The sequence below is a fragment of the Rhamphochromis longiceps genome, linkage group LG2 (genome assembly GCF_057381845.1).
Source record: "Rhamphochromis longiceps isolate RC_006_pf linkage group LG2, R_longiceps_female_GT1.1, whole genome shotgun sequence".
NCBI lineage: Eukaryota > Metazoa > Chordata > Actinopteri > Cichliformes > Cichlidae > Rhamphochromis > Rhamphochromis longiceps.
Genome location: NC_140558.1, coordinates 38027815 through 38040282, shown reverse-complemented (window position 1 = coordinate 38040282; position 12468 = coordinate 38027815). Strand labels below are relative to the sequence as shown.

Genomic DNA, 12468 nt, shown 5'->3' with positions numbered 1-12468 from the left:
GAGTTAAAGGATTTCCTGAAGCAGAGCCAGCTGACTGACAGCCAGGACGCTGCACTGTGTGCAAATCACAGGCGTGACTGGGCCGTGGAGTGTCAAGAAACGACTCGATCACTCAGTAGTATTTTCTCACCATTAACCAGATGAGATTTTCACCCCCAGTTATGTTTCTGCGCTGATTAAATTCCTGAGCGACGAATTTAATCAGGCAACAGAAGGCAAGCAGCAGTTCAGACGTGTGTGTGCACACGTCACGTCTGAACTGCTGCTTGCCTCCATAAACCCGCGTCCACTTTGCTACATTTGTTACTATTTCCTGTCCATTAATCTATGATATGGGATTTTATAGAGATCTGAGTTATACAAATGGGCTTTTTTTAATCGATTCATTGACACACTAACATTAAGCAAACTTACAGAAAAATGTATGCAGAGCAGTTTGAGGGGACAGCGTTGACTCATGTGTCGCAGGCCGCTGTTTGTCATGGAGGGGGTTGCAGGAGTTTCCTTGTAACCGGAATTAGCTGTGAAGTGCGACCTTGAGGTGTGAACACGGAATACTACTTGCTTAAAGAAATAAAGTCTCATACTTTGCACCTCGTTTGCAAGTGAATATCTTGACAAATAATTCGGGGTTTACGTGTGAAGCGTGGTTGGAAACTGCTGAATCCCTGCAGCTTTGAAATCTAAATTCGATCTAAACGTTGCGTAATTATAAGATGAAACTCTAGAAATGTTGGCATCGTTACTGCATTTTAATGTAGGCAATTGCTCAGTTGCCAATAGAAAATTAATTCTTGCAACAAATGTGAGAAATGTGCGCAATTACGCATAGGCCTTTTGAATTAATGCATTTGTGAACGTGTTGCCTCGGTTTATTGCAGCATGTGCAGCTGATAGGCCCTGGTGCTAATTTATTCACGGTGTGAGGAACTCATGTCCAGGATAGGCCCACTGTCCTGTGATGACGCGCTACAGGACAGGCGCAAGGGGACAGCTCGCTCTCATTTGGATGCAAATCTACAAGAGTTGAGGAGTTGGCTGATGTCAGGCAGGCCTTAGTGTACCTTTGGTCTCTTGTCAACAGAGCCACAGCATGTGAGGCTGGAGACAGGCTGGAACTACTTTGCATTTCTCTCTGGGAACCGATTTGGACTATAAACCACAAGGATTGCTTTTTAAACAGCTACAGGGAGACAATGTCGCCTTAAAATAGGCAACATAACCCCTCAGCTGTTTTGATATATTAAAGGTTTTTCACCAAATCATGTATGTTGGATACCTACTGGATAAAGAAAGCGGCATGTATCACCAAGGGCCTGTAAGAAGATCAAGCATCAATCTGCCTCCACAGAATTTTGTTTCAACACCACAGTACCCCGACTTTACTGGATACCATCATGTGCCAAACATGGATACGCACCCACAGTCTACGGGGAGCTGGGGGCCTTCATATAGCGCCCCTCGAGAGGACTGGGGTGCTTATAGTTTGGGACCCCCTAATACTATTCCTACGCCCATGAATAACTCATCTCCTGGACAGGTTCCTTACTGTTCAAACGAGTACGCACATATGCATCCTCCGGGATCTGCGGTAATACAACCGCCACCGGACAACGTTAATGTTGCACAACTTTCTCCTGGCAGGGAAAGGCGTAATTCATACCAATGGATGAGCAAAACTGCGCAATCGTCGTCTACAGGTGAGACCATTGTGCCAAAAATGCTGTTCTGTGTATTTAAGGAATAGAGAAGCTGGTTGTGCAGCAGAAATTAGTTTTTTGCGCGGCTTAGTTTCTGCGTCCATTTACGCACAGGTCATGTCATTTAAAATAATGTGTAAAATCAAACAAGTTCCATCGAAACACACCAAACTCCACACTGATGGAAAGGGTACAACCGGAAAATTGAAAAAAACACTGAAAAGAAGTTGAACGAGCAGAAGGAAACTCCGGTCCTGTGACAGTGCATTTTGCAGGTTGCTTAAATTTAAACTGTTATGAATATAAAACCTCGTTAAATCTTAAATAGGCTACTTATAAGGTCATAATTTATTTGGCTTCTGTGGAAACTCTGTTAATTACCAATGGCATCAAATGTATCCACAAACCGTTTCCATGTCTTAACTTTGATATACATGATGTTAGGATGGGCCTGACATTCTAATCCCAGACCTGAGCCCAGCAGCTCTGGCTGCTCTATTCCCATGGAAGAAATTTTAAAAGGTGCAAGGAATCGGCGCCAGGCCCAGTTGTGATGTAAATGTCATTACTGCAGGAGATGCAAGGTCGGCCTCTCTGTTACAGTGTTTGGTGTTATCCGTCATATCCAGGCAGTGTCCCTTTTTCTTTCAGCACCTCTTCGCTTTGATATGCGCCAACCTCCCTTCCTTTCCCAAGAGTTATATTGCCGGAAAAGAGTGACGTTTTTCACAGCTAATATCTCAAACGCAGAGTACTTACACGTTCACAAAAGAATGTGGATTTTATGCATTTCAGATTGAATGTATTTGGTTTACAGTAGAGCTATTTTATCCATGCCATATAGGAGTGTTTTTTTTAATAATATCCAGACATCAGTTTAAATCTTTTAGCCGAATTCATGGTGAGTTTACTGGTTTCCTTTAGTTGTTTTTTTTTTTCACTCCTCCATAAGACCGATGACACACACATTTGTACCTGGGAAAGTGTAAAGCCATTTCAAATAGCAATAGCCCACATTCAGACAGTAATTTGGATATTTACGCAGAATGAACTGAGTTGAACCCACGGGTTCTTCAGATGTCTTTCCCGTGTCTCGTGGAGGAACTGACTCGTCGTTCTTTGAAATTCAGCGCACTACAGCTGTCATCAAAGCAAGATCAAAAAGCTGTAACTGCGTATCTGTTGAAAAGACAGAGACATGTGTATTGAAGACGCAGCTTATAAAGATGCTATGCGTCGATAGACCGGTCCTGGCATGCAGCCTGCTCCGGGGGGGAAACCTTCCAGTTCAACCACTTGGCTACAAGCAGATGATCCTAAAAACGGGCAGACAACCTCTTCATGACTATGTGTTTTTTGTTTTTTCACCTTCACAGGTAAGACAAGGACGAAGGAGAAGTACAGGGTAGTGTACACAGACCATCAGAGATTGGAGCTGGAGAAGGAGTTTCATTTCAACAGATACATCACCATCAGAAGGAAATCTGAGCTGGCTGTCAACCTCGGTCTGTCGGAAAGACAGGTTGGTCTCTATTAATTACTGTTTTATTTTCTGTCCTTTTATTGATTAAAGAAACGACAATTAATATCATATAAATATACCTATATAGTAATTTCTATATGAAAGAATTATCACATGGCATAAAATATATAAATACGTAAAATAAGCTGTATGTTTACATGTGCTTCTAACCACAAAAGTAGGTCAGTATTGTCAGGCAATAAATTGTGCCTGTATATATATTACAGCCGCATAAATTCATTATTGGACAGGGAGGGTCTGCAAATAATTTATGATTGGAAACATAAATTATTTGTAGTTATTTCGGTGATTTAATTACGCTTTGTATTATACATTTTCACATTTCTGTTTGAAATTATTCTATTAAATGCTTAATTTAGTAAATATTCAACATTTTAATGTAATTTTGTTAATTTTGTATGACAATAAATAATTCAGAGAATAAAAAATGTCAGAGTAATGCCTTACTAAAAAGATAAATAAATAAAAAATACGAGAAATGCAACAACAAATTATTTGTTATTTATTTCCTTTCAAGGCCTATTTTTACAGACCTGGATTTTATTTTATTTTATTTTTCATTATGCCAGTGGACAAAATAGAGAAAAAATAGGGAACGCCCAGACTCGGGGAAAAGGTTTCTAATTGGGTGTTTTTATTTAATTTAATTTTATAAAATAGAGAATAAAATGAAAAAGCAATTGGGTTATATATACTTGCTTTTCAGGCCTATTTTGTGGACCTGTTGATGTACACGTTATTTGCTTTGTATGTTAATTATCAAATTATATGAACAGGAAAATATTCATCAAATAATTTTTTCTTTCTTTCCTTTTGCGTCTCCTCAGGTGAAAATATGGTTTCAGAACCGCAGAGCTAAAGAGAGAAAGTTGATCAAGAAAAAGATGGGTCAGTCCGACGGCAGCAGCGGGTCTGTGCACAGTGACCCGGGTTCAGTCAGCCCTCTGCCGGTTCCGGGGTCTCTCAGTCCCACGGACATCCACGGCTCTATGTACCCTCCTCAGGGAATGAACACCTTGCCCTCTATCAGGAATATACAGCAAGTGACTGTGACTCAGTAGAACAGCTCGCCCTGAGGACGATCACACATAAGTGGGCACTCACAGGACACTTGACAGGAAGCCAGAGGATCTGAACCCAAGTCCTGAAGCACAAAGCTGCGGATAAACAGCTGCTTTAAAGCAAGGAAACGCTGGAGGCTCTTCAAATATTAGTTTTTATAGAATAGTTTTAACGAAATGGGGGGGAGAAAATCGAAGTATTTTTAAACTGTTTTAAAACGTTTGTGAGTTAATAAGATATAAATAGCTTATCTTTTTTTGTATTTGGTATGACGTGCATGTGTTTGTGGATAACGTGAGAAATCAGGGACATGCCATTGAAGTATTACACTGGACCTCGTGAAGCTAAATCTAACTGGACAAATCGTTTACGCTTTCAAGCACAGTTTTGTGAATCAATCAAACAGATGGTACGGGTAGAGAGGTCGTCTAATGGCAACTTTGAAAATGTAAATAAAAGGTGTTTTGCAGTAGATCTGTCAATTTCTTTATTTCTGAATTGTTGTGCATCTGGGATTCACAGAATAAAAACCTAACCAGGCCTGTTCACTGGTATATCAACCAGGGAATTATCATCTCAGCATGGCCTTTTATTTAAAATTTAACTGCAAGAAGTTCTAAAAAGCCAGGGACATCATCCGTGAGGCTTTTTTCCCCTTTGATGCATAATTTTGCGTCATTTCAATGCATCTACTTTTAATTTGGAATTTTAAAAGATTTGACAAGTGTAAACATGAAAAGAGTCGGTAGCCTTGCAATAAACAAAGAGTTTGAGTGGCCTACATGCAAAGCTTGGCCTTTCAGTATGTGGCTAAAAGAATACATGTAAATGTATACAAAAGCATCAGATACAAAAGAGTTAAATGGGATTTTTAATTTCCTGATCCATTTGGACCGGTTCACATTTAAGCCTATGTTAGGGTGCAGTTTCATTTGTCTGGAAAAGGTCAGCAAAGCAGGTTATTGTCATTTAAAGTGAGTAGTTCAAGCCTCTGTAGCTGACATGTGGCTTATTACGGGGTGTTCCTGACTTTGACCCTCTGCATATGTCTGAAATGAGGAAGTTCATTGATTATCCCCGAATATGAAACTTTTATTCTGACATATTCTCCCATTGGAAAAATACATTTCGAGACGGGCCAAGGCACAGAATACATACAAGAACAAGAGCAAGTGGGGGGAAAGAAAAAAAAATAGAACTGGGGAATATTGGGGATATGTGAATTATCTATACTTCATTAATGATCAAATTGGGGATGGGACAAAAATTAACAGCTAATAATAAGAGTAATAACAATAACCCCCATCCTCCTTGTATACACTCATGCACACACCTGCACATACACAAATATTACCGTGGATTATTAAATACATGTATTTTTCCGGTCTAATACCAGGCCTGGTCCTTCAGGACTCAGCTGGGCGATGGTTTCTTCTCCTCTATGCACACTGTGTGGCTCTCTCGCGCGCGTGGCCTCGTGCGTCCGTGCGCGGCCCCGCCGTAGACGTCATGAGCGTCTTACTACCCAACATGGCGGACTTTGATACCATTTATGAGTTAGAAGACGAAGAGGATGAGCACGTAGTGAGCGAGGAGCACTTGCCCAGATACTGTCCGGAGCCCGTGGTTATGCGAGGGGCCGGGCACATCACGGTGTAAGTGGAGCCACGTTTGTGCTTTCTTTCTGTTTCCGGTATCGCCTGTTTTGCTGAGGCTAGCCTGCGAGCTAACGGAAATCAAAACAGTTAGCCATATGTTTGGTCGAGGGTATAGCTGTTTCCCCGTAAACCCACGTTAACGACTTTATGTCAGCATGGCAACCTAAAACTTGGCAGGCGCAGCCGTTGTTAACGTTGGTCAAGTTTACGTGAGATGCTCTTTTAGCTACAAGTCCTCATCCTTGTGTTTTGACTCGCATTACATTACCTGTCGTGGGCTAATTCGCAATGGTTACTGTAGTTTTCATAATTGTTTGTCCCTTAACTGCCTATATATGATGGAGACCTTTGCACTTTATCATGTTGATTAATGGGGGATAGAGCCCGAGGCACGTCCAACCTTCAGAGGGACTTAATAAGATGATGTTTGTCACTGTCATCGCTATCAGATCCACCCTTCATCTTCATCCTTCACCTTATGAGCTGATGCCGAGGCCAAGCTGGAAGCTTTCTTCAACTTGACACGTGGATGCTATTAAGAATAACTACGACAGAAAAAAGCCCAAATTTGAAAACATAATCAGCTGTTTGGAAGGGTGCTGTTGCTGCTAGAGGATTGCTGCACCCTGCTGATTTTATTCTGCAGAACTTTTTCAGACTCAAGTAGTCATCCTCGGGTACTGATAAGGCTGTTATCAGATTTTTAGGGATAAGTTCTGATTGCATGCCAAATATCAAGTAAATACAAGGACTTGCTGACAGTTATTTAATCAATGGACTAGCAATCATGCAGAATCCCATGGATGTGGCTCTTTCATCCTTCTTTACATCAAGAAATAAAGTAACCTCCAAGTGAAGCTGCACTGATTCTCAATTATTAATGTTTAAAATAGCAGTTTGGCTGATTCCAGTGGTGACAATCTGATTCAGATATTCCATCTTTTTGAGCCAGGGAGAGAATTAATGAAATCCTTGTCTTAACAAGGGTTACTTTATCCACTGAAGAACTGAAACAGCAGATCGATATAAAAAATACCCACCATTGATGAAGGCCATCTTATTACCCAGTTCTGCAGTGTTGGTCAACATGTGTACATGGTGACATATAAGTGCATTTTATCTACTGTTTTAAAAACAGTAGATAAAATTTATGCTTTTGCTTAAGCCTGTCAAGAGACACTGACACAAAAGTCAAGACTGTCTTTAACCCATGTGAGTGCAGCATGATCTCTCTACAGTGGGCCTATACACCATACAGAAATAGGAAACAGTCTTTGCTGACATTTTTAGTTTAATGTTGTCCTTTTTTCTGTCATAAAGTTATAATTAAAATAGGTAAATAGTGTTAAATAAGGAGCAGCTAATATATTTTAGCTTTAGATTAATTTTTGTTGTTATTGAGTGTTTGTTTTTGACATATCTGCTCTGTTTTGTTTTGTTTTTTTCAGGTTTGGACTGAGCAACAGATTTGACACAGAATTTCCCTCTGTTCTCACGGGAAAGGTACAGTTGCTTTTTAAGTTTTTCTTGCACTTCAGTCTTGCAGACTGCTTTCTGTTCAAATCCAAGTGGGAAGAATTGAGCAATTAAAGCTGCAGTGATTCCTTAGTTCTTTTGGGCTTTTTACAGCCCTAACTTCCCCAGTCCTCCCCATTCAGCCTTCCGTGAGGGGTTTTGATCTGATGGAAATTCATTATAAGTAGCGTACCACACTGCATAGAAAAGGAGCTGCTGTCCAACTCTGTAAATGAGTAAGCTGGCTATGGTGCTCAGTTGGCGCCCAGTGTTTCGGAGGGTCCAGCACCAGGTGATAAAATAATGAAATGAAGACTCTGCCGTAGACAAGAAAGGAAAGCTTCCTGGGTCAGACGCAGAAACACAAAAAGGCTGCAGGGGTAAGAGCAGGCCGAGGGAAGTGTGGGGCAATAAAAAGTACCTTCGGTATTGTGACCCAGGGTGACATGTGATGGATGAGGTCACAATTATGATGATTGAAGGGTGCAGATCAGGCCCTGCTGGGCTTTATTCTATGGTCTTTGGCTGTTTGCAAAGAGACCTTTGCATCCTGTCATAAAAGATTACGACCCCTGTTTTATGGCGTACAGGCTCAGAGAGGAATGAGCATCCATTCAAGTTGTTTGGCCGGCGCTGCCACAGGCACTGAGCTTATCTCTCCTTTGAGTCCCTCCTTGCCTTGAACAGTCCAAAGCCTGGTTAGCAAGTTGGGGGAATGTATTTAGATCTCATCTCTGGACAACATCTGCAAATATCTACCTGTTTGGTTTTCTAAAGCTCTTTGATCCTTGTGCACAGGTTTCCTATGCATTGAGAAATCTTTTCAAGTCAACATGACCAAGAAACAATTGAATTATCCAACTTCCTTGTTTTCTGAGAAGTTCCCATGTTCATTTCACTACGTGTCCTGTCCCTTTTTCTTTAGGTAGCACCAGAGGAATTCAAAACCAGCATCAGCAGGGTGAATGCTTGTTTGAAGAAGAACTTACCTGTGAATGTGAAGTGGCTTCTTTGTGGCTGCCTGTGTTGTTGCTGTACAGTAGGCTGCAGCCTATGGCCCGTTATCTGCCTCAACAAGAGAGTAAGTCTCAAATCTCCTGTGACACGAGTTGGACAGTTTAACTCTCCCTTACATCAGTGCTGATTACTCAGGGGCTGTTATAGCAATTGGTCTAAGTGTAGACGGTAATAACAACTTGCGTTCAATAATAATAACTGTTACCTGTTCACGTGTTAAACTGAGTAATGTGTATTTTTGTTTGAATTAACGGGCATGCCCTTTTTTCCCCTCTGTGGTCTGTTCCCGAAGACGAGGCGGTCTATTCAGAAGCTGTTAGAGTGGGAAAATAACCGACTATACCATAAGGTAAGGAGGATGGCTACAGTGCACCTGAGTAAAAGTGCTTAATTGGTCTGTGTCAGTGTGTGTAAGATGAGTATCATCGTGATGGATAAACATCATTAATCTGTTGTGTAAGTTTTAACCCACCAGTCAGATCTGGTGCAATCTGGTACGCAGTGCCTGAAAGGACCGTGAGGTCAGCAGTAAAAGTCCATGTTAATTTTGTTTTGTCTCGCAGCAACAAATTATAGCTAGTAGCCGTGCAAAGGTATAAAGGAAGCTCTTCAGGGTGTCTGGCCACAGTTTGACCCCAGCGAGACCAGACAGTCCTTCTCTCGAATTCCCCTGACACTGAAGAGAAGATTTCCTTTGTTTGTGCATTTGTGTGTGTGTCTTTGTGTCTGTTTGAGAGTGAGGGAGATGTCCATTCATTGTATCTGTCTTTTTTCTTTTTCTTTCATCAGCTGGGGCTGCACTGGAAGCTCAGTAAAAGAAAATGTGAAAGCAGTAATATGATGGAATATGTAAGTAGGCATGGATTTCTCAACTATGCCCTTTACTGATCAATCTGCAGATCATTTTTAGCTGCTCAACTGTTTTTCGGTAAAATGGATTAATAAAAAAAACAGTCCAGGAAACAAGGATGAGCAGTTTCTATGACAAAGGACCAAAAAGGGAAGTGAAATGTTATATAAATATATAAGTGTTATTTGCAGATTATTTAATAATGACTCATTTTCTAGTGCTTTGCTAGAATGAACTGATATTTAGTTGTGAATTTGTAGAAACCTTTCAAAGTAAAAAAGAAAGTTTGTACTTAATAAATGAGGAATTATTTGGTTTTTAGTACCACCTTTCCAGCTCCAACTAAATGTAAATATAAAAGTCAAGAAAAATATATGACGTATAAAGTCTGTCTGTTTATGTAGTAACTTGGCGTAATTAAATGCAGCCAAATACATTCATTGTGTTATAAATCCTCCCTTCATGAAGGTTGTGATGTGTAGTTACTGTTGAAACAGTTTTAGAGAGGTGGCGTGTGTTGTTTGTGGTGCTGCTGGTCGTTATTGCTTTGACAGGTTTTTCTTCCTATGTAACCAACCCCCGCTGATTTAAATGATTTGCTAGGCCGCATGTATGTGAGTGATCCCGCAGCAGATTTTCAGAGAAATCCAGAGAAACTCAAATCTCTTACTTAAACTTAAACTTTTGATTACTTTGTCTTTGTCTGTGTAATAAAGAGATTAGTTAAGTAACTAGTAATGTTTGTGCTCTGGTGAAAACAGTTGGATTTTAACCTTGCGAAATTGTGTTTTTCCTCTCTTCAGGTGATTCTTATAGAATTCCTACCCAAATATCCTATATTCCGACCAGACTGACGAGGCCGTTGCCAGACTGGATGAGTGGCCCTTGAATCTTATCCTTAGTGCCTTGTATATACAGTATGTTGGAAAAAAGGGTCTGCGCCGCTGTGTCTCGTGACGACCCTGTAAATCTCCCAGTACCTTGTACATTAAAATTTGCAACACTGTCACTTTGCTTTAGAGCAGATTTTGCACATTTCCCGACAGAACTACACATGTTCCCTTTGTTGCACTCTGATGTGTTTTTGTTACATGTGAGAAAAAACAAAACAAGTGATACTCTCAAAAAGTGCATTTACCCCAAAGAACCATCAGCCTGTATCCCATCTATTAAATCACTAATCCCTCGCAAAGAATGTGATGCCTCCACCTCCGTAACTATCCTTGCCTTATGTATGATTTAAAAAAATAGAAACTACATGTAACAGGAGGAGGAAGGCTTTGGGTAATTCAACAAGTCTGTAGGCTCAGATGCTGTTTGTTGGGTTTCCCCTCTTTTAATCCAGTTCTTTGCAGGTAGATGGGATGGTTGAGATTGCCTAACGTACAGTGTACGTCATCACCCCGTGTTTTGTCCTTACAAGAACCCTCTGTACATGGGAACTAGCTAGTAAGAACTTGACCTGTAAATACCATGTTAGAATAAGCTGTACAGTGGTATACCATTGTTTACATAAAGTTACTTAGCTCTTTAGTTTTTTTGCCAATATATTGCTGTACAATAGTTTTGATTATGAAAGATGTCTACGTACCTTTCTAGTTTATATGGACCTGTTTATCTTGTAAGCCATATAGTGACTATGTACCTGATGCCAGAGTTGGGACTGATTGTTGCACATGAAGTTCAGGATTTCAGACTGGAGTGGATCCTGAGTTTTCTTCCGGTGACAACAGCAGTGCATGTTACCATGCGGTTTTTGCCAATTAAGATGACATTCAGTGATTGGTCATCCGTTAAAGATGGAGATGATTGGAAGATTTGAATTTGAACTCTGCACTTCCACTCATTTCTCTCCCACCCCCGCTAACTTTGTATTAATTTTGTAGTTTTGTACTTTTCCCTGTGCTGTGTTTGGTCCTCCTGAAGTGTTAGGAAGCACATGCTTCTACAGATCCTGATGTGTTGAGCTGATGGTTTCTTTGTTTCACTCATCCTTTCAAGTGTTGGTTTTGTTTTTCAGAATCTTAGTCAAAAGAATGCTGCATTGCATTGTATTAGAGTGCCTCTGGTATAGTTGAAAACCACAGAGAAGTGCAGGTTGAAATCTGTTCTCCTGTACAAAGGAGAGTTTACTGCTCCCAGTATTGTCCCTGTTACATTTTGTTTTGTAAGTGTTTATCATGGTGACCTAATCCCAATGGAGAGAAAATAAATTGTCGATTTTGAATTTAATTTGTTGCCACTTCCTTCTTTTTTCCCCCTTATGAAACCTGTGGTGTGTCATGTTGGTAGAAGCAGGTTGTGACTGACCTTGGCTGATGCACTTTGACCACAGCCTGCTGCCCCGCGATGAAAAATGTGGCTGTTTGTCATGTTTAACAAGGTGGTGAATCGTTAACTTTAACAAGACAGCCTGCAATTACTCAACATATATACAACTCAGGAATGCTGTTACCATAACGTACTGCTGCTTCCTAATGACACGGACCAGCAGGCAGCAAGCCGAACATACAGTTTCTACTGTACCTGACCACAACAAGTACTGTAGTGGTAGGCTTCACTTTGGGGTGGAGGGTTTTATGGTCCTCTGTGCTTTTTGTTTTCACATTCACAGCCTCTCCTGGTTTAGCTCGAGGAAGTGTTCAGTAACCTTTTACTGCTGCAGTAGTGTGAAGTAGAAATATCAATTGTATTGCAACGTATGGCATCCTAAAAAGCCTTTTTAAATTATGAGAAACTTGGGGACATGCTACAGTCTGACAGTAGATTCCCTGTGTGGTAAATATACTGATACATTTAGGTTTTGGGGGATTAAAACATCAGGCTTTTAATGGCAATGTATATATATTTAAAACTTATTTAACCTTCACAATATAGACAGAAATAAAACTAGCACCGTAATTGTCGGGCTATAAGCCGCTACTTTTTGCACAAGCTTTGAACCCTGCGGCTTTTAGTCAGGTGTGGCTTTTCTATGGATTATCCATGATTTTTGTCATATCGTAAGACGATTTGTTTTGTTTGTTCCGCTGTTGTACGGCACTACGTTGCCTGGCGGAAGGGCATGTGATCAGACACACAGTATCGGGGTTCAAGAGTGGTATGTTGGTCACATGTCCATCC

The 12468-nt window shown here is 40.6% G+C and overlaps 2 protein-coding genes across 2 annotated transcripts; both read left to right on the top strand.

Moving 5' to 3' along the window:
* Positions 1 to 984: 984 nt before the first annotated feature.
* On the top strand, positions 985 to 4777 carry cdx4 (caudal type homeobox 4). The gene is made up of 3 exons (XM_085427329.1): positions 985 to 1700; positions 3077 to 3222; positions 4071 to 4777. Exons 1-3 carry the CDS (start codon positions 1265 to 1267, stop codon positions 4302 to 4304), a joined length of 816 nt encoding a protein of 271 aa, XP_085283455.1. The 5' UTR covers positions 985 to 1264; the 3' UTR covers positions 4305 to 4777.
* A 150-nt stretch (positions 4778 to 4927) lies between these two features.
* chic1 (cysteine-rich hydrophobic domain 1) lies at positions 4928 to 11577 on the top strand. The gene is made up of 6 exons (XM_085427332.1): positions 4928 to 5960; positions 7412 to 7466; positions 8404 to 8559; positions 8788 to 8844; positions 9285 to 9344; positions 10149 to 11577. Exons 1-6 carry the CDS (start codon positions 5629 to 5631, stop codon positions 10197 to 10199), a joined length of 711 nt encoding a protein of 236 aa, XP_085283458.1. The 5' UTR covers positions 4928 to 5628; the 3' UTR covers positions 10200 to 11577.
* Positions 11578 to 12468: the final 891 nt, after the last annotated feature.